This window comes from Muscardinus avellanarius, assembly GCF_963383645.1.
Source record: "Muscardinus avellanarius genome assembly, chromosome: 6".
Taxonomy (NCBI): domain Eukaryota; kingdom Metazoa; phylum Chordata; class Mammalia; order Rodentia; family Gliridae; genus Muscardinus; species Muscardinus avellanarius.
This window is the reverse complement of record NC_137791.1, coordinates 37,386,235-37,407,636: the sequence shown is the minus strand read 5'-3', so window position 1 is coordinate 37,407,636 and position 21,402 is coordinate 37,386,235. Positions and strand designations below refer to the sequence as shown.

Genomic DNA, 21,402 nt, shown 5'->3' with positions numbered 1-21,402 from the left:
ATTACCAGTCATTATTTAATGTGTATATTTTAATTGTCCATATTAATCGAGGTTTTATACAACATATGCTTTTCTCAGTACAGAACTATCTGTAAGTTTTTAACAGTTAAAATCTTTAGTCTTTGTAAAAAATGTGATGTAATGTTCAGTGCATATTTATTAATTGAAAGCAGTAAATTATATATTTTGAAGAGCTATCCACTCAACTTGTTAAAACAATAAATTATTCAAAATACTGAAGCTTTTCAGTGACCAATGCATATCTCATTTATTGTAATATAATAATGTTGGTATAGCATAAATAATAGGTTAAATATATAGGTATATAATCTTAGCTACTTTGAATGAAACACAAACATATTAACATGAAAGTAGGAAAGTTTGTGATAGACAATACTGTCCTAAAATAAAATATAATGATAGACAAGTTGTGTCTGTGAACTTTCTCAACAAGACCCCAAAGGCACAAGAAACTAAATGGCAGACCAGTACATGGGATTGCATTAAACTAAAGAGATTCTGTAAAGCAGAGGAAACTATCAAGAACCTCAACAGAGAGCCTATAGAATGGGAGAAAAATTTGCCAACTATTCCTCAGATAATGGAATGATATCTAGTATATCCAGAGAACTAAAAAAAACTCAGCACTACAAAAACAAATAACCCAACCAAAAATGGGCAAGTGAACTAAATAGATACTTCATATAAAAAGAAATTCAAATGGCCAATATGTGTATGAAAAAATGCTCAACATTATTAGCAATCAGAGATGCAAACAAAACTACCCTGAGATTTCATCTAACTCCAACTAGACTGGCAATCATTCAAAATACAAACAACAACAAATGCTGGTGAGAATGTGGAGAGGTGGAAACTCTAATGCATTGTTGGTGGGATTGCAAATTAGTGCAACCACTTTGGAAAACAATATGGAGAATCCTCAGAAAAATGGAAATGTCCCTACCATATGATACAGCAATACCACTTCTGGGTATGAACTCAAGGGAATGGAAACCAAACTACAAAACTAATGCATGCATATCTATGGTCATAGCTGTACAATTCACAATTGTCAAACTATGGAACCAGCCAAAATGTCCATCAACAGATGAATGGATTATTATGGCATATGTACACAATGAAATTTTACTCAGCCATAAAGCAGAACAAAATTACATAATTTGCAAGAAAATGGGACTGGAGGACATTATCCTCAGTGAGATTAGTCACAAAAAATAAGAAATAATATTCTTTCCCTAATATGCAGAACCTAGGGCAAAAAAAGGGTCATAGGAGAAACTCTAGACAAAGAAAGAGAAATTATTGATGAGCAAATAAGGTGACCCAACTGAGAGAGATAGGAGGGGGAAGAGGGAAATTCTCTAATGCACATGATGTACATATACAAACATATCAAAGTCAATCACTAAGCCAAACATGAGAAGAAGGGAGAGGGGAGGGAATGGGGTGGGAATTGGGGAAGGGCTAATTGGGTAATGTGTGTGTGTATGCCTCTACCATTTGTATTCCATTAAGATGTACAACTACAATGCACCGATAAAAAAGAAAAAAAATTGTGTCTGTGAATAACACTTTGAGAAAATATATGAGAAATATATGTATACTTAAAGAGCAAATTAACAGACATAATGGTGAAGAGCCATGTCTACTGATCACATACATGTGTAAAAATACTTTTAAACTATAAAATGCCATCTGTAAATAAGTGTTCTATATGCAACAACAAAATCATTTAAGTGCTCATATCAATGACCTTAAAGTTTTCTGGCTGGTGTTTTATAATTTTCTCACTGTGATTTTATTATTTTCTTCCTTCCTAAGGCCATTTTATTCATCACAGGTTTCCAATAAATAGAATTAACTATTTTCAAGGTCACGCACATCTTCCATTTTCTAAACATTTAGCAAATTTTCACTGCTCTGTCTTCCAGGGAAATGCCATTAGTGTTTGATTCTATTATTTAATGCCTTTTCACAATAAAAAATACTTTTTTTGGCTACTCTGATTTAAGATTTTAAAACACTCTTATGAAAAATACACATGACAAACAAAATATTTTCAAAACCACAAAAAAGTCTAAAAAAATAGACATTTAACAAACAAAATATTTCTAAAACCACAGTGAGTTTTTATCCAAATACCTAGTCTAAAAATTCTAGCATCACAAAGGAAATTATTATCAATTGCAGATGCTTTTATATCACACCACAGAGTTTAAATGTAAAAATAGGAGGGCAATGCTGGCACAAAATTAACGTAAGTGATTACAGGGATTGAGGTGTATTAAAAGATGGGGTAAAATAAAAGTTGTCTCATCCTTGGGGAGCAAGGAAAATAGAAAATAGAAGGTGAGATGAAAAGACAAGTAGTTTATTTGCAGGTATAAAAGAGACAAAAGCTATATTTTCTCAAGCCTCTTATATGGCCAAAATGAGTGCTTGAAATTATACAGGATGATGCCACTAAAAATATTCTTTAATCCAACATTTATACTTTTTTTTTCTTTTGCAGTACTGGGGATGGAACCCAGGGGCATTCTACCTCCGAGCTACACTCCCAGAGCTATTTTTTATTCTTTATTTTGAAACCGGGTCTCACTGAGTTGCAAGGGCCTCACTAAGTAGCTGAGGCTGGCCACGAACTGCGATCCTCTGGTCTTGGCCTCTCAAATGCTGGGATTACAAGCCTGCACCAACATGTCCGGCTGTATATTTTTTTAAAGTGTATATGCTAGTGTATGAAATGGAAGGAAAGAAAATACTCTTTCAAATTCAAGTTCTAAATAGCCTAGTTGGAGTAGGTCAGCAATAATTCATAGAAAGAATCTGGGTGTGGTGGTGCACGCTTGTAATCTCAGCATTTGGGAGGCTGAGACCGGGGGATCACGATTCACGGACAGCCTCAGCTACTTAGTGAGGTCCTCTGCAACTCAGTGAGACCCGGTTTCAAAATAAAGAATAAAAAATAGGGCAGGAGGTGGAGCTCAGAGGTCAAATGTCCCTGGGTTCCATCCCCAGACCCGTAATAATAATAATAATAATTAATAATAATAATAATAATAATAATAATTCATAGGAAAATCTAGGAAACTTTGGCATCAAGGCCAAAGTCACTAAACCAGGGGAAAGATCCCAGTGCAATTATGTCAGCAGTAAAGACTGATGGATGTCATCAGGAACTAACAACTATGTGATTGAAGACATACTGACGACTTCCAGAAACCAGTCATTGAACATATTAGACAATAGGCATATATAAATGCATCACTTTGAAGCTCGTTACCATGTATAATTATATTGTACCAATAAAATTCTAAAATAAAAAAATAAACAAAATAAAAAACTAGATGGATACTTCTAGCAGATGAAATAAGGTGCCAGATACTTAGGCCTTGTGGCCTATTTTAAGGTATTGTGGGGGTCACAAAGTCTGAATTACAAGCTAAAAGGTAATTTCAATGTAATTTCTTTGTAAAAAAAATGGACTCAAAAAGATCATGAATGGAAATGGAGACCAGTGAGGAGGCTGTTACCATAAATTAGCCAAAAAAATGGCAGAATTTTGACTTCTCAAATGGTGGTGTAAGGAGCTCTGTAGCTCTTCTCCCACTGAAATGTTCCAAAGTGGTAAAAATTGTTAATAAACTATCATTTAAAAGTTTCTGGAAGGCCGGATGTGGTGGTGCACACTTATAATAACCAGTGCTTAGGAGGCTGAGATAGGAAGATTGCAAGTGTTCAAAGCCAGTCTTAGCTACTTAGTGAGGCTCTCAGAAACTTAGTGAGACCCTGTTTTTAAATAAAGTATAAAATAGGTCTGGGAGTATAGGCCAGAGGTAGAAAGCCCCTAAGTTCCACGTCCAGTACCACCACCACCAAAAAAAAAAAAAAAAAGTCTCTGGAAAATTAATACAGGACTTAAGGAAAATGAAGACAAAATTACTCAAGAAAATGTATCAAGGTTGACAAGACAGTTATTGAGCCATGACCTTTCATACCTGTTCCTCTTTTAGAGTGACAGAATGCTTATCTCAAGCTCCCAGTTTATGGTTATGATTTATCTCTGGGAATGGCAGCCTCTGGAATTTCTCTGGCTTCCACCTATGTGTATAGAAGCTCTCTGTGTGAAACCTCTTTTAGTCAAGAGCAAATGGGAGACTGAGAGTTCACTTCCTTTGTGTTGTTCCACTTATTGAGCACAACAGTTGTACTCAGGAGCAGCAAGTCAAGAATACTGAGGTTCAAATTTTCTCTTGACCCATTCCAGTTGTAGAGTGGTGATTCCATACCGGGAGAGGCAAGCCAGGAAGAACAGAACCCAGAAACCAACCAAGAAACCATCCCAGTAACCTAGGTATGCCATTGACAGAAGCAAATCTTTGTAACCACCACCAGCATCTCTGTAGGAGAGAGAGTGCTCCAGAGTAGAAAGAGGTCATAAGAAAAGTGAACTCAAATGTTCTTCTCAAAGAACCTGACAGTTTGGGGAATAGAATGTGGGAAAATTAAATTCCAAGACCATTTTTTAAGGCAATAAAGATTTTGAGGAAAACAAGGATTAGTCTGTTGTTATTTTAATTAAGAGAGACAACAAGCTAATCATACACTAAATATAAGTTAACAGAAAGAGCCTTTTAGACTGACCTCAAAGACTGATTCTGCAAAGAGCAACACACTTTCTTAGGTCACAATATGGAGTGATCTGTTCCCTAAGGCAGTGTTGAAAGCAGTCTGTAAAATAGCTGGTAATCAGTGAAGGCTCACATCTGGCTTAAGGTTATACCAGAGGTAGATGGCTTAACAGAAGGCTCCCAGGAACCCTGCCCTAACTACTGTCTTATCAACATGCCTGTGCTCTTTCTGAGAAGCAGCACAAAGCTGCACATTCCGGGGAAAGAAATATCTTAAATTGTCCAGCTATGTCACTAAACAATATAACAAGTAAATAAAACAAAAGGCACCCTGGAGAGGAGAAGAAGGAATCAGTGTCTAGAATGTCTAAAATGTTCAGTTTTCAACAAAAATTACAAGGGATGCAAAGAAACAGAAAATTAAACAAACAGTAGAAACTCCCTTTAGTGAGAATCTATATGCTACACTTAGCAGACTATGACTTAAATGTGTTTAAGAAGCTAAAACAAATCATGGTTAAAGACACAGAAGAACAGAGAAGAGTTACAAAAATGACTAAGCCCTCAGAGAAATGTGACACACTATTAAGCTCCAGTGTATGTGGAATGTGGGTACCAGAAAGAATAGAAAGAGGGAAATAAACACAAAGGTATTCAAAGAAACAATACCTAAAAACTTCCCCCCAGTCTTTGGCAACCACCATTCCATTCTTTTATGTTAGGTATATCAAGAAATTGGAATCATGCAGTATTTGTCTTCTTCTGATTGGCCTATTTAATAGCATAAAGCTGTCTCAAGTTTCATCCATATTGTTACATACTGCACAATTTCTTTTCCTTTCTCTTCCAGATGCTTCAGATTGTATTATTTTTAACATAAATAATAATAATGCACAGGTATCAATTTTTCTAAATTCCCTATTTTATACCTTATTAGTTTTGACATCTTTTATTTGTTGTACAGCACAATGCTATAATCTAGTAAAATGTAGGCATGGCAGACATGGATAGGCAGCTTTTTTTCAGTTTCATCATCTCATTGTGCCATTAATTCAACTATCACATTTCTTTATTTCTTTTAAATATTACCATCTGTATAACTAATTGAATATGCTAACACTTTCACTTTATGAATATCTTATCTAAATATGAAACATTTATATAGATTTCATAAAAGTGTATAGCTTAAAAGCAAAATTTAAAAACCTATGTCTTTATGTCAAGCATCTTTGTTTGCTTAGTTATGAATAAGGTACCTTGCTATTCAATTAAATATAAAGAAATATAAATATAATGAAAATTTACATCATTAAAACATCAACATGGAAGACAAAAAATTTATGCTCATGTATCAAGCACATACATACACAACCATAATACTCAAGCTGCATGCAGTAGTGCTCATGGAGTAAGCATATATGTACACACAATATCCATATACACACATATTTCCATACTGCATAATTGGTGCACAGATTAAACAATGGCAGTAATTTACACTAATAAAGCCTCTTCCAAAATGAAAGGTTTAAGAAACAAAGAAACAGCATTGAAATATGTTACTCTCATAATTTTTAAATGTTATTACAGAAAATCAACCCTCTCCAGAAATAATTCAGAGAATTCCACAATCAAGACCATACCAGTTGATTATCTTTTAAACTATTTTTGAAATATCAATACAAAGCTATCAATATGCCACTTAAATCACATCTAGAAATTCTATGAGAACAACTGTGTTGTCAACTGACAATCCTGCACTCAAGGTCACATGAAGAAATAGTTAGAAATATCAGGACAAATGAAATAAAAAGGGGATTTAAACATTTTTTATTTTTTATCCATCTACATTCTCACTCAGTTTAAAAATCACTTTCTATAATTGGTTCAAGTGAAGCTAAATGAATACTTTAAGATGTTCATTCCAAATTTGTGGACTGATGTCAGTGATCACAGAATTGTAAAGCTGGAATTGATCAGTGGCATTATCTGGTCCAGTGCTTTTGGCTGGCAGATGAGTTGATGTAAATTAATTATCTAAAAACTTTGTAGAGAATAAAAAAGAAGTCATTACCATTTCAGTGGAGGAAAGTAAGACATGAAGACATTTAAAAACTTGCCAACTGTATTAGAACTTGCTATTAGCAGTTTGGTGTAAGATTTAGCCTGCAAGCATCTCATGTCTACTTTCCACTGTCCTTTTTTATTTTGATATTGTTTGTTTTAAGGTGTCACCTGGGTAGGTATGATAACTCACACCTGTAATTCCAGAACTTGGGAGGCTGAGACAGGAGGATCACAGGTTCAAAGACAGCCTCAGTAATATTAGTGAGGCTTTGTTCAGCAACCTAGTGGGATCCTGTTTCCAACAAAAATAAAAAGGGTTGGGGGTGTAGCTCAGAGAATGTTCCTGGGTTCAATCCTTACTAGTACAAAATAAATAATAAAATAAAGTGCCACCTGGATGTGGAAAGATAAAAACTTTATAAAAAATATTTCTTGGCCGGGCGTGGTGGCGCACGCTTGTAATCCCCACGCTTGGGAGGCAGAGACAGGAGGATCGCGCAGGTTCGAAGCCAGCCGTGCTGGCTTAGGAGACCCTGTTTCCAAAAATAATATAGGTCTGGGAGTGTAGCCCGGAGATAGACGGGCTTCCAGGAACCCCAGTACCACCAAAAAAAAAAAAAAAAAAAAAAAAAAAAAAAAATTCTTGGCTTTCTGTAAAGCACACTTACTATCAAGTTACATTCACAGTGAAAGTGGGGTTCTGAACATCACTGCTTGAAACATTCGGGGTTTTACTGAGTTGAACTCTTGGAGGAAAAGACGATGTCAATTTAGTAATTTAGTACATGTGTTTAACAGACTTCACTTTAGTTGTAATATTTTGACTACGTAACACATAAAGAGATCATTTTTTTTGCAGGATATATTTATAGATTGAAGTCTAGCATCTAGTCACCCTGACTAAACAAACGTAATTGCTCTGAATGGACTCTAAATAGCTTTCAACGTTTCATTACAAAGCAATTACATCTGAGTCTTTCCCAGACCTCTCAGCATGGCATTTAAATAATAAATTACATAAACAGGTAAAATCAGCCTTTATAAAACATAACCTACAAACCTAAAACTCAATGCTACAGAGTGGTAATGGAGTGGGGAGGTTAATACCAAATGATAAACAGGGTTTAAATTCAAGGTAACTGCGCCAAAAAAAATTTAGCCTGCTTACTCAAGGTAAGTTTATTTATTTATTTATTTATTTATTTATTTATTTATTTATTTATGTTGGTGGTGCTGAGGTTCCTGGAAATCCTTCTACCTCCGGGCTGCACTCCCAGACCTATTTTATATTTTTTATTTGGAAACAGGTTCTCTTAAGCCAGCATGGTTGGCTTCAAACCTGCGCGATCCTCCTGTTTCCGCCTCTGAAGTGCGGGGATTACAAGTGTGCGCCACAATGCCCAGCCTAAGGAAAGTTTATTTTTGAAAAGGGAAAATTTACTTAATTTTATGTTGCTATGAAGCAGTACACAATTTATTAAATCTTCCATAAAGGTTAAATGAAAACCAGCATCTTGTAAACACACACACACACACACACACACACACACACACACACACACCACACACCACTATCCAAACCATTGTAGTATAACTGTATACTTGTCTGCATTCAAAAGGACATAATTGGATAATTAATACCTGTTGAATGCTTATTGACTGTCAGGCACTATTCAAAGCATATTACACATATCCTCATAGCAATTCTATATAATAGTTATTTTTACTATCCTCACTTTTACACTGGGGTGAAAGAGATGCACAGACTCTAAGTAATTTGTTCAAGACTTAGCAGCCATTGCTGGAAGGTGAAGATTCAAACAAGGTTTGCTAGTGCTTGGGTATATGATCATAATTGCTTTTTATGCTATCCACATTTACTAGTAAGGATGATTTGTGTAGATCTGTCCTGCAAATTTAGAGATGGGAAGAGGGGCGAGCCATTAACTTAACAACTAGGCACCACTTCATAAAATACTGTATTCACTTATGGGTTATGCTTCCAAATATGGCTTTCAAAAAAAGAAAGATAAGCCAGCATGGTGATGCACGCTTGTAATCTTGCGCTTGGGAGGTGGAGACAGGAGGAACGCAAGTTCGAAGTCAACCTCGCTGGCCAAAGAAACCCTGTTTCCAAATAAAAATATAAAAAATAGGTGTATCGGAGTGTAGCCCAGAGGTAGAAGGGTTTCCAGGAACCCTGGTACCATAAATAAATAAATAAATAAATAAATAAATAAATAAATAAATAAATAAACAAACAAAGATAGCAATGACCACACCCTACAGATGGATTCTTAGGTTTTCATGATAGGAGTTACTAATGGAGGCTGAAGGTCTTTGAGCCCTGTGATTATCACAAACCTTTCATGATTATATGTCTCTCTGTGTGAAGATGTGAAAATATGCATCTGAGTATTTTTCGGAGATAACCTTTCTTTTTACATTTGTTTTCCCTCAGTAATAGTGATTGAACCCAGTGGTATTCTACCTCCTAGCTACATCCCAGCCCTCTTTTTAATTTTTATTTTGAAACAGGGCCTCACTAAGTTGCAGAGGGCCTCACTAAGTAGCTGAGGCTGGCTGCAAATCTCAATCCTCCTGTCTCAGCCTCCAAAATACTGGGATGCCTAGCTATCTTTTTACATTTTTAAAGGGATATTTGGTGTTCGTGGCATTAGTGTTCAGGGATTGGCAAACTTTTCAGTAAAGATCCGTATAGAAATAGCTTAGGCTTTTTGAGCTCGTTTTGGCTCAGTTTTGTAACTGTTCAAATCTGCCTGCCAGTACAGTGGGAAAGCAGCTGCAGACAAAACACAAAGGTGGCAAGTGGCCATATCCAGCACAATTTTATTTACGGACTTTGAAATTTGAGTTTTGTATGATTTTATGTCACAAAATATTATTGTTTCTTCTATTTTTGTTGATCATAGAAAATGTAAAATCCACAAGAAATTAAAAGGTGAATCAAAACGTGAGATTCCATTAGACTGAAGTTTTTTACAGCAAAGGAATTTATCAAGAACCTCAACAGAGAGCCTATAGAATTGGAGAAAAAATTTGCCAACTATTCCTCAGATAGAGGACTAATATCCAGAATAAACAGAGAACTCAGAAAACTCAGCACTAAGAAAGTAAATGACCCAATTAAAAATGGGCAAGTGAACTAAATAGACACTTCATAAAAGAAGAATTTCAAATAGCCAATAAATGTATAAAAATTTTCAACATCATTAGCAATCAGAGATGCCAATCCAAACTACTCTGATATTTCATCTAACTCCAATTAGAATGGCAGTCATTCAAAAAACAAATTATAACAAATGGTGGCGAGGACGTGGAGAAGTAGGGACTCTAATACATTGTTGGTGGGATTGTAAATTAGTGCAACCACTTTGAAAAACAGTATGGAGGATCCTCAGAAGAATGGAAATGAATTTACCATATAATCCAGAAATACCACTTTTGTGTATCTACCCAAAAAATGGAAACCAAACTACCAAACTAATACATGCATATCTATGTTCATAGTTGCACAGTCCACAATTGCCAAACTATGGAACCATCCAAGATGTCCATCAATAGATGAATGGATTACAAAACTGTGGGATATGTACATGATGAAATTTTACTCAGCCATAAAGAAGAACAAAATTATGTCATTTGAAAGGAAATGGATGAAACTGGAGGACATTATGCTGTTAGTCAGTCACAAAAAGTAAAAAAATCAGATTATCTCTCTAATTTATGAAAGCTAGGGAGAAAAAGAGTCATAGGAGGAACTCTACATGAAGAAGGAGAAACCATAGATGAGCAACTTGACTGTGAGAGATGAAAGGGGAAGAAGAGGGAAATTCCCTAATGTACATGCTGTACATTCACAAACACATCAGTCATCAGTAAGCCAAACATTAGAAGGAGGAAAGAGGTTGGAGTAGAAATTGGGGAAGGGCTAAATGAGTGATGTGTGCATGTATGCCTCCACCATCTTTAACCCCATCAAGATGTATGACTGCAATGCACCAATACAAAATTAAAAAAAAATGTAAAATTTAAATACTTTTTAGCTAAGGTATCATGAAAAATAAGCAGCAGTACAGATTCGGCCAATGGATAAATTTACTAACCCCTCAACTAAACAAGTGATTCTTCCCATGCAACATGGGTATTGTCTGAGAAGATTGTGATGCAAATTCTCATGCCTTTCTGCTGATATATTGAGTTGGAATCTTTGCAAATGAGGTCTAGAAATCTGCTTTAAAAAGTCTTCCAGGTGAAAATGGTTACATACTAAGTGTGAGAGCTATTATTGGTCTGAGTCATTGCTTCACTACATTCATTCTTGCAATCCATGACTGTTTTTTTTTTTGCAATGGGGTTGAACCCAGGGAAATATTACCTCCAAGATACACCCCCACCTTATTGTTATTGTTGTTGTTGTTATTATTATATTATTATTATTATTATTATTATTATTATTATTATTTTGTGGTACTAGGGATGGAACCCAGGGGCATTCTACCTCCAAGATACACCCCACCTTATTATTATTATTATTATTAATTATTATTATTATTAATTATTTTATGGTACTAGGGATGGAAACCAGGGGTGTTCTACCTCCAAGCTACACCCTCAGTCCTATTTATTATTCTTTATTTGGAAACAGGGTCTCGCTGAATTGCAAAGGACCTCACTAAGTAATAGCTGAGGCTGGCTGCGAACCTTGATCCTCCTGTCTCGGCCTCTCAAATGCTGGGATTAAAAGCATGCGCCACCACTCCTGGCTCCCACCTTATTTTATTTTGATTTTGAAACAGAGTCTCTCTAGGTTGATGAGAGTCTCACTACTTGCTGAGTCTGGCTACAAACCTGTGATCCTTTTGTCTCAGCCTCCCAAATACTGGGATTATAAACATGTGCCACTATACCTGGCTGCAATGAATGCCTTTTGAGAGCTGAATTATATTGCAGTAGGAACATAATGGAGCAAATACTATTTTTTTTTCACAGATGCTAGAATAATTCTAAAATAAAAGAAGAGAGGGCAAATTTCTGAAAATGACTTACTTTATGAAAAATGTTACTGTGAAATAAAGATCACATCACAGCACCATCCACATACAACACATGCCTGAAATAAAATGTTATACAGCAACATGCATTCTTAACACACAAAATATACTTATATATTTCGTTTTATTCTATTTCTCTAGGATCCAACCTAAAAAAATTATTTTATAATACACTATTATATCACAATTCATAGTTTGAAAAATATAAGAAAATGTGCTCACCAGGGCAAATTCTTTGTTGAGAATCATCTGCTCCACCAAAGATGACTCATTGTGGAAGAGATGGGGCTGCATGTGGCTCCACATGTGGGGAAACCACCAGAACTCATCCACAGAACTTAGGAGAAGGTCATCTCCTTCATCTTCTTCCTCAGTACCTAGAAAATAGAAAGTTAAAAATTACTTTAGTGATTTTTTTGTATTAGCTTAAAGATAATTTTTGTAATATTAAGTAATTTTTCATGCTACTGGCACATAGATCCAATTGTGTGTCTTTGGTTTAACAGAACAAAGTGACTGTAGTAAAAATTATATAAGAGATAAGGGTTAGGAATTTAGGGAGGGAGTGGTGAATGTCTCTGTCCCAATTACAATTGTTTAATTTAGAACGTAGAAGCATTTTATTACTGATATTATTTATAATTGCTAGTAGGTGGTAGTAATAAAAAGTAGTTCTACTTTTAAATGGTCTGGTTTTTGTTTTTGAAATATCAAGTTATCAAGATATTTCTCTATTGCCCTTATCAGAGATAATTATTTCCCTTTTAAAAATTTCCCTATATATCATTAAAATTGACCCTGTAATTTAACTAATAAATTTTGTTTATTTTTCTGATTATAAAATAATATGTTGCAGGGTGTGGTTGCACACGCTTGTAATCCCAGTACTTGGGAGGCCAAGACACGAGGATTGTAGGCTCTCAGACAGCCTCTGATACTTACTGAAGCCCTCAGAAACTTAGTGAAACCCTGTTTCCAAACAAAAAAATAAAAAATAGGGATAGGGGTGTAACTTCAAGGTAGAATGCCCCTGATTCCATCCCTAGTACCACAAAAATAAATAAATAAATAAATAAATAAATAAATAAATAAATAAAATAAATAAATTAAAATGTTTACTGAAAAACTAGACAAACCACAGATTAATAATATATAAAGTCAGAAAATAAAAATAAAAACAGTAACAACAAAAAAACCCTTACAAAGCCATTTTCTAGAACTAAATAGGGACATTTTTGTATCTTTAGAAATCACTTTCTATTTATATTTTTTAAAAAATTAAAATCTTTCTAAATAAATAATTTTGTTCCTTTATATTTTAACTTAATATTATGTATGTGAATTTTTCCATAAATACAATTATTTCATAAAAATTTTAGTTAATCCATTAATTATTTATAATAAAAAACTTTATCTTATAATTTAAGCTAATACTTCTTTTTTTTTTAATTGAAGAAAATTAACAGTACCCACAGCACAGGAAACCACTGTCATGTCACAAGTTAAAATATAAAAAAAGAGAGAGAAAGAGAGAGAGAGAGAGAGAGAGGAACACAATAACTTATTTCACGGAAGATGGCGACCAAGAAAAGCAGCATTTATGAGTCCTGCTAAAACTCAATCTCTGTTGCCACAAAATCAGTGCTTTTCATACATAGCCAGAAAACACCATCAGTAGAGAAATAAAAAATGAAAACACAAGGTACAGAAAAAAAAAGACTAGAAGAACAACCAGAAACCATAAATCAAGTCCACAATGCGACAGCGGAGCGGTGCCTGCACCATCTTCCCTCACAGCACCAGGCTCCAGAGAGGAAAGACAAATAAGGAGCTGAAGTGAGCAGCTGCGGATCATTCGGATGTAATTCTACAGTTCTTTCAGCACAATGACCGTCTAAAACTCTCAGAGGCCAAGCTCATCATGCCTTTCAGGGACTCAGAACGGAGCTCAAAACCAGAAAAGAAATGGCTGAGGGCGTGACAGCAGCGCTATATTGCCAGCAGCAACAGCGAATTCACCGAACCCTGCCACAGCTCCAGATCTGCGCGCACAATAACCATGAGTGAAATTGCGGCCCCTAAAGGAGAAATCTCTGTACTGCACTCCCAGGGACTTGCGCAGCTTTGATAATCTTTGATAATCTCCTTGTGTCCAATATTTTGCAGTCCAACCCAGTGAAGGAGTAGCAGTGGGAGAGGTACCACACCCTAGTTGCAGCTCCCCATGGGAAAACGCCCATCCTGGGACCCCCCACGGTCTTGCACAGCCTTAATTAACTTCCTGGGTATGAGACTTTGCAATACAACCCAGTAAAGGAGTAGTGGTGACTGAGAGTACCACAGACTGAGATCCAGAGCACCCTAAGTGAAGTCATAGTGACCCAAGGAAGGCACAAAATTCTGAAATCATGGGAAAGAGGAACAACAATAGAGCAATGAATGCCCACAACCCCATATTATCAGAACCTGATAACAAAGAAGTTCAGAGATCTCCAGAAGATCAAATCAGGAATATAACTGTAGAAATAATACAGGACTTTCGAAAAGAATTTAGAGAGAGTCTAAAAGAAATAAAGGAAGCAATAATTGAGGTAAAGGCCTCAATTCAAAGTATAAACAATTGATTAGACCATATGGAGAATAGAATCTTGCTCCTAAAAGAGGATCACTCCAAAAACGAATGCATAATTTATAACTTAGGGGAAAAAAATCAGACAGCAGGTATCTGACATTGAAGGAATATGGGCCCATTTTAAGAGAGCTAACCTAAGAATAATTGGAATAGAGGAGGGAAAAGAAGGTGAAACCAGAGGGATCAATTATCTCTTCAAAGAAATAATAGCAGAAAATTTTCCAAACATAGAGCAAGAGGTCGATACACAGGTCCAGGAAACTTACAGAACTCCCTTTACACAGGATCAGAGAAGAGGTTCCCCACGCCACATAATTGTCAAAATGACCAATGTTGAAGCCAAGCAGAGAATCTTAAAGGCAACAAAAACAAAAGGCCAAGTGACATTCAGAGGCAAATGAATTAGAATCACTCCAGACTTCCCAAACCAAGTCATGAAAGCCAGAAGGGCTTGGAATAACATATTCCAAACTCTGAAAGAAAACAACTTCTAGCCAAAAATGTCCTACCCAGCAAAACTATCTATAAAATTAGATGGGGAAATAAGAAGCTTCCATGACAAACAGAAACTCAAGGAATTTATGTCTTCCAAACCAGCACTAGAGAAAATACTCAAAGAGATTAACTACAAAGAAGAAATAGGTAATACACTCCAGAACCAGAGAAACAAGATTTTCCATCCAACAGATAACTAAGCAAAGAGGAATATATTCATGTGTTTATAGGTTAAAATCTTTGGAGATTCATTAGTTATTTCAGTCTTTTACCTATTTCTAAATTGTATTTCTAAATTGTATTGTTTGCTTGTATTGTTGCTAATTTTTAGGATCTCTATTTGGAATATTAATATACCTTCAGATATAACATTCGGAAATATTTTATCCCATTCTATCAGTAACTTTTAACTCTGTTTACATTGTCTTTGGATGTACAAATTTTTTTTTTAATTTTTAAGAAGTTTGTTTATTCTTTTGTTGCCTGTGCCTTTGAAATCATATCCAAGAAACCACTGCCAATTTCAGTGTTGTGAAGTGTTATGACCCAGGTTTTCTTCTAAAAGTTTATAGTCTTAAGATTTACATTTAGATCTTTTATCTATTTTGAGTTAATATTTGTATATGGTATTAGGTAAGGGTCCAATTTTATCCTTTTTATGTAATTATTTTTTTCAACAATATTTAGTGAAAATATTATAATTATCTTCACCAAATGTCCTTGGAAACTTTGTCAAAAATAACTTGACCATGTATGGAAGAATTTATTTCTAGGCTTTTTTTTACTCCACTGGTTTATATATCTGCCTTTATAGCAGTACTACACTGTTTCAATTATTGTAGCTCTATAAGGTTTGAAATGAGAAAATGTACATCTTCTAGCTTTGTTCTTTCTCGAGATTGTTTTGGGTATTTAGAGTTCATATTTCATGTTAGGATAGATTTTTCTGGAAAAAAAATAAATGTACAGTAGTTTTACCTTAAAAAAAGAAAAAATATCCTCTGGTAAGAAAGAAAGCAAAAAGAAATACTGAAATGTTATATCTAAATGATTAAAAGTTTGATATCAGACAAATGAATCTGTTATGTGAGATTATCATTGTTAATTTTGGATAAATTGCTATAATATTAGTTGTCAACCACTAAGCCAAGCATGGGAAGGAGAGATGGGGAGGGAATGGGGTGGAGGTTGGGTAGGGGCTAACTGGGCAATGTGTGCATGTATGTCTACACAAGTTTTTCCCATTATGATGTGTGAATACAGTGCACCAATAAAACCATTTAAAAAAAGAAATTAAAAATATTGTAGTTATTCAAAATATTTTTTACAATATGAAAGACTATATTTTTTATTCAATTTTATAAAATTCAGCCTGATTTAAAAAATGTTCTGAATCAAATATATAATAATCAATTATTGTTTGTTCTCATACTAAACTCTGTAAGTATAGTCAAATGGTAAGTCCTGGCTTCTAATGTGGGGCAAATTTATTTGTCTTATTCTTCAACGATAAAGTGTTTTCTACAGGTTGATGATTGATTCTTTATATTCTACTTAAATTAAGGGGACATGGAGAGATGGGGAATGGAGTCTCTATTTTGTCACTTAATTAACCGTATGATTTTGATCAAATTAGCTTCTATGAGTCTTACTTTCCTGTTTTAAAATGGAAAAATAAATACTTAGCTCCTACAGTCTTAGTAAAAAAAAATTAGTGAGATCAATTTATTAAAACACTGAATATTCTAACTTGTAGATAGAGAGCATTCACAAATATTAGTATCTCTTCTTAAAATAATATTGCTACATTATACTTTCTGTTTTGAATTTATGTTTCTATGCAGTCTAAAAATCTGTCTATAATTTTCTTTCAGCCAGGCAGTAGATTTTATTAACATGTTACTTTCCTAGAGAAGTGAATAAATGAATAATTTAATTAAGTCTATTTTCCTATAGTCCATGGACTTTAGCAGCTTCCTATGGCCACTGAATGTCAATTTCAGTCTTTTAAAATTTATTATTGTGCCCATAATACATAGTTTTTGATTCACAGTCCATAAAAGCTGCAAGAATTGCCTGGTTTAAACAGGGTTTCGGCACCATGAATGCTGCTACCCAGAGCAAAGATCTAGAAGTTTTGAAAGTGATAAAACTATGATTTAAGATGAAAAGTCATCATTCTTAATTTTTGTTAGCCAAAACCATTAGAATCACAGACTCACAATTCATTTACTTTTGTTTATATATTAAGAATATCAAATATTGAAATCCAAATGGGGATAAGTTTATTACTTCCTCAGAGGAAGGGATTATGTTATAGATATGTCTCAGGGGCTTAATTTAACAGACCGAGTCATAGATTTGAAAGATTTACTATATGTCACATATCAAGAAGGAATTGATAGTTGCCCCAGCCCTCTGAAATTAGTCTCTGTGGTTTGAATACAGAATGTCTGAGAAATGCTTCCATTCACCTGAAACTCTGTTGATCACTACTGCAAGTGGCAGGAAGCACATAATGTATACTTGACTGGGAAGAAGGTCAATTACTCAATTTAAAGTCAAATTTTCAGACTAAAAATAGATACATGACTGATCATAAAGTCTTAGTGATTTTTATATCAGAGATTATGCTAATTTGTAAACACTCTCCACAGTGTTGAAAGTGACAAAGCCTCTTTTTTTAACATCATGGATTAACTTCTGTTAGCCTTTCCCTTATTTTATGCTGGTCATATAATTCAAAGCCACAGGAAGCAGACCCTTGACATTAGAAATAGCTTAATGAAAAATATGATACAAATCACACTAAGAGAATAGAGCAGAATTTCAAATCTAAGTAAATAAAAATGTTATATTTTCGGCTCTTTCTGAACATATATATTTCTAATACTTAATGTATGTTTAAATTATATGTGAAAATATAATTCATAATTCATATTTGATCATGTTAGCAAAATTTACAGTCCATTAAAGTATATACACTTGCATTGAATCTTTTACTGTGTTCAAATCTAGATCTTTTTTTAATTAATTATATTTTGTTCTTTAAGTAAATATACAAAGCATGAATTTCTCTGTTATTACTTTAGAAAGATCTATGTTGAGATAATAATATACTCTAAAAATTCTTAATCTACAAATTAGACAAGTTCAGGAAGTTCTAGACTATATGTTAATATCTTTATAGGTACAGTTATAACATTAAAATAAGATAGATAAAATACCAGTTTTTGCATTATTGCTTTTGTACAAATATCTACCCCATATTTTCTGATTATGTATAGAATATTATAACTTTAAATAGTGAGATGATATTTCCTAGTTTTTTGCATTGAAACTGTTATTCATGTTCCTATACAGGTTGATGTAGAAAAAATAAATTAAAATATATTATACTAAATAAAAAGAAATGCATGATGATAAAAACTGATTAAAAGCCATCTACAGTTCCAAAATTAGAAAAAAGAGCAATATTAATTACCTATTATTTACATTTTTGATATTTGATTCATTTACAAAATATTTAAAATATTAATAATATATGCTTCAGAACACTTATAACATGCCAGGCATATTTCAGATCAGCGGGATTGTTATTATTATCCCTCTTTTACAGATGTGGAAACTGGACTGGGTGTGGTGGTGCACATTTGTCATCCCAGTACCTGGGAGGCTAAGACAGGAAAATGCCAGGTGTGTGTCCGGCCTCTGCAACTTAGTGAGAACTTGCTTCAAAATAAAAAACAAAATAGGGCTTGAGGTATAGTTCAGAATGTCCCTAGGTTCAATCCCCAATACCACACACACAAAAAAAGGAGATGTGGAATGGAAGCTGGGCTTGGTGGCACATACTTGTAATCCCAGCATTTGGGAGGCTGATACAGGAGGATCTTGGTTAGTTTTCAGACAGTCTCAGCTACTTAGTGAGACCCTGTTTCAAAATAAAGTATAAGCCGGGCGTGGTGGCGCACCCTTGTAATCCCCGCGCTTGGGAGGCAGAGACAGGAGGATCGCGCAGGTTCGAAGCCAGCCCCGCCCGCTGGCTTAGGAGACCCTGTTTCCAAAAAAAAAAAAAAAAAAAAAAGTATAAAAAATACGTCTGGGAGTGTAGCCCGGAGGTAGAAGGGCTTCCAGGAACCCCAGTACCACCAAAAGAAAAGAAAAAAAAGTATAAAAAACAGGGCTGGGGGTGTAGCTCAGAAGTAGAATGCCCCTGGGTTCCACCCCCAGTATTGCAAGAAAAAGGAGATGTGGAAACTGAGGCACATTGTAGCCTGTTTACATAGCCTGTTTGTGTTCACATAGCTACTAAAATATCAGAACTTGGATTTTAACACAAGCAGTCTGTTTCCAACATCTAGTCTTTTTTTATTTTTATTTTTTGGTACTGGGGATTGAACCCAGGGGCACTGCACCTTAGAGCTATATCCCCAGCCCTATTTTTTTTTTCTTTTGAAACAGGGTCTCACTGAGTTGCAAAGGGCCTCACTATGTAGCGCAGGCTGTCTGTGGACCTGGATCCTCCTATCTCAGCTTCCCAAATGCTGAGATTACAAGCATGTGCCAGAACGCCCAACTCAACATCTAGTCTTTTAATCCACACTTCATAGAGAAAAGCAAAAGGCAATAACAAAAATAACCCAAGGAGAATGTATGTAACATTTCTCCTACTTTTAAATTTGAAAGTTAATTTTATGTAAAATGATATTTTTTAAAGTAACTCTCATAAAAAGACCAATGTTAATGTAATTTGCAGGCATTATTCCTGAATTAATTGCTGACATGTTCAATTTATTATAAATTACTAAGAATAGCAATGATTGTCAGCAGAAAATGTGCTCCATGAAAAAGAAAAATTTTACCCCGCCATGCCCAGAAGGCATTTAATGCGTAATACCTCTATCTTTCAATTGATCTTTCATTGTGCAATTTCAGTCAAGTCATAAACATTTCTAGACTAAAATGCTTTTATTTTTTTCTTTTAATCAGCACTGTCCTTCCTCTTTCAATCTGGTACCTGTGGGCAAATGACTTCTAGGGAAGACTTTAGTAATATGACCTTTTTGGGTGAGATTGTAGCAGGCAGGACAGGGAAGCTGAAGGGGAAATAATACATGAGAAATTCCAATAAGTGAATCAGTCTAAAATATGCAAAATCAATCATTATTACTCTGGACATATGTGATTAAATGTCTTCAAAACAACAAGGCTTATCAGTCCTTCTGCACTGGGAAATGAAATCATCTTGGGAGAGAACCGAGGCAGTCACTGCAACAAGGCCATCTCCTCATGGTTACACATCACAGTCAAATGTACATGAAAGGACAGCACTTTCTTGATTTGCAATCTTTCTTCCTATGACATTTAATCTCAAAATAGGAATGTGACTAGATAGGAATGAAGCCACTCTTTTCTGACATTGGGAGTCCTTAATGTGAAAGTCAGCCCTGGAAGAATATTCCATATGCACAAGTACATTACTAAGTACTAGATACAGTATGATTGCATCCTTGAAAAATGGTATGTATGCTTTTCAATGCTCCTGCAGATAAAAGAGTTTAACAGTTATATAATGATTATACATTTATATGAAGAATATTAAACTTCCAGGATTTAAGAATTTATGTATGCTGCCTATTATCTAAAATGCACTATCACCCCAGCATAACAACATAAAATGTTTCTTTTATTTTTAGGTTAGTTTCAACACAAAGTAAAAAAGGCATATTTATGAGATATAATTAAAGCTGAACATATGCCTATAATCTAAGCAACTGGGGAGGCTGAGGCAGGAGGATTTCAAGTGGCTCCAGCAACTTAGTGAGAACATGTCTCAGAAATAAAAATAATAGCACTGGGATGTAGCTCAGTGGTACAGCATGACTGGCTTCCATCCATGTTATTACAAAAACAAACATATAAGCAAAAATGTATAATTCAAATATGTCTTTTTATATCTTCCTCCAACAGCTATTCCTGTGATATTGACTGGGGTGCTGCCCAATTCCTAGCTGATGTGTACTGTGTACATGTTCGGGATTATAAAGAAGATATGAGGAGTGTTATAATTTCTATCAACATTAATTCAGTAAATTTCTGTAGGGTTTAGTAGGTCTCAGTATGAAACATAAATAAAAACTGAGATTGTTATCCAGATATATTTTAGCCAAAAACATGTTTCACTTTACAGCTATATAAAACAAAACAGTATTGTTTGTATGTGAGCTCGATACAATCCCACACTTTTTCTTCTGCATGAGTATATGCAGCCTTACAAGTGCTTTATAACATGACAGTGTGAGCTTCTTAGGCCTGAACTCATTTCTTGAGGATGCTTTTGAAGAAGATTTACAAAACCATGTCAATTGTAAGCTGAAATTGCTTTGCCTGTGCAGATATACTGACCTAAATCTATTTTTGCTAAATGTCATTTTAAAATATGCTATCACTTGATTTATCAACCGATATAAATACTAAT

The 21,402-nt window shown here is 34.6% G+C and overlaps 1 protein-coding gene across 1 annotated transcript in view; it reads right to left on the bottom strand.

Moving 5' to 3' along the window:
• Window positions 1-21,402, bottom strand: part of LOC308264450 (bifunctional heparan sulfate N-deacetylase/N-sulfotransferase 4) — a gene marked incomplete at both ends in the record, with an annotated part of 325,680 nt that overhangs the window by 151,339 nt on the left and 152,939 nt on the right. The window contains one exon of the mRNA XM_080697735.1: window positions 12,017-12,171. Within this exon, the coding sequence (XP_080553861.1) occupies window positions 12,017-12,171 (155 nt within the window). The remainder of the gene's footprint in view (window positions 1-12,016; window positions 12,172-21,402) is intronic.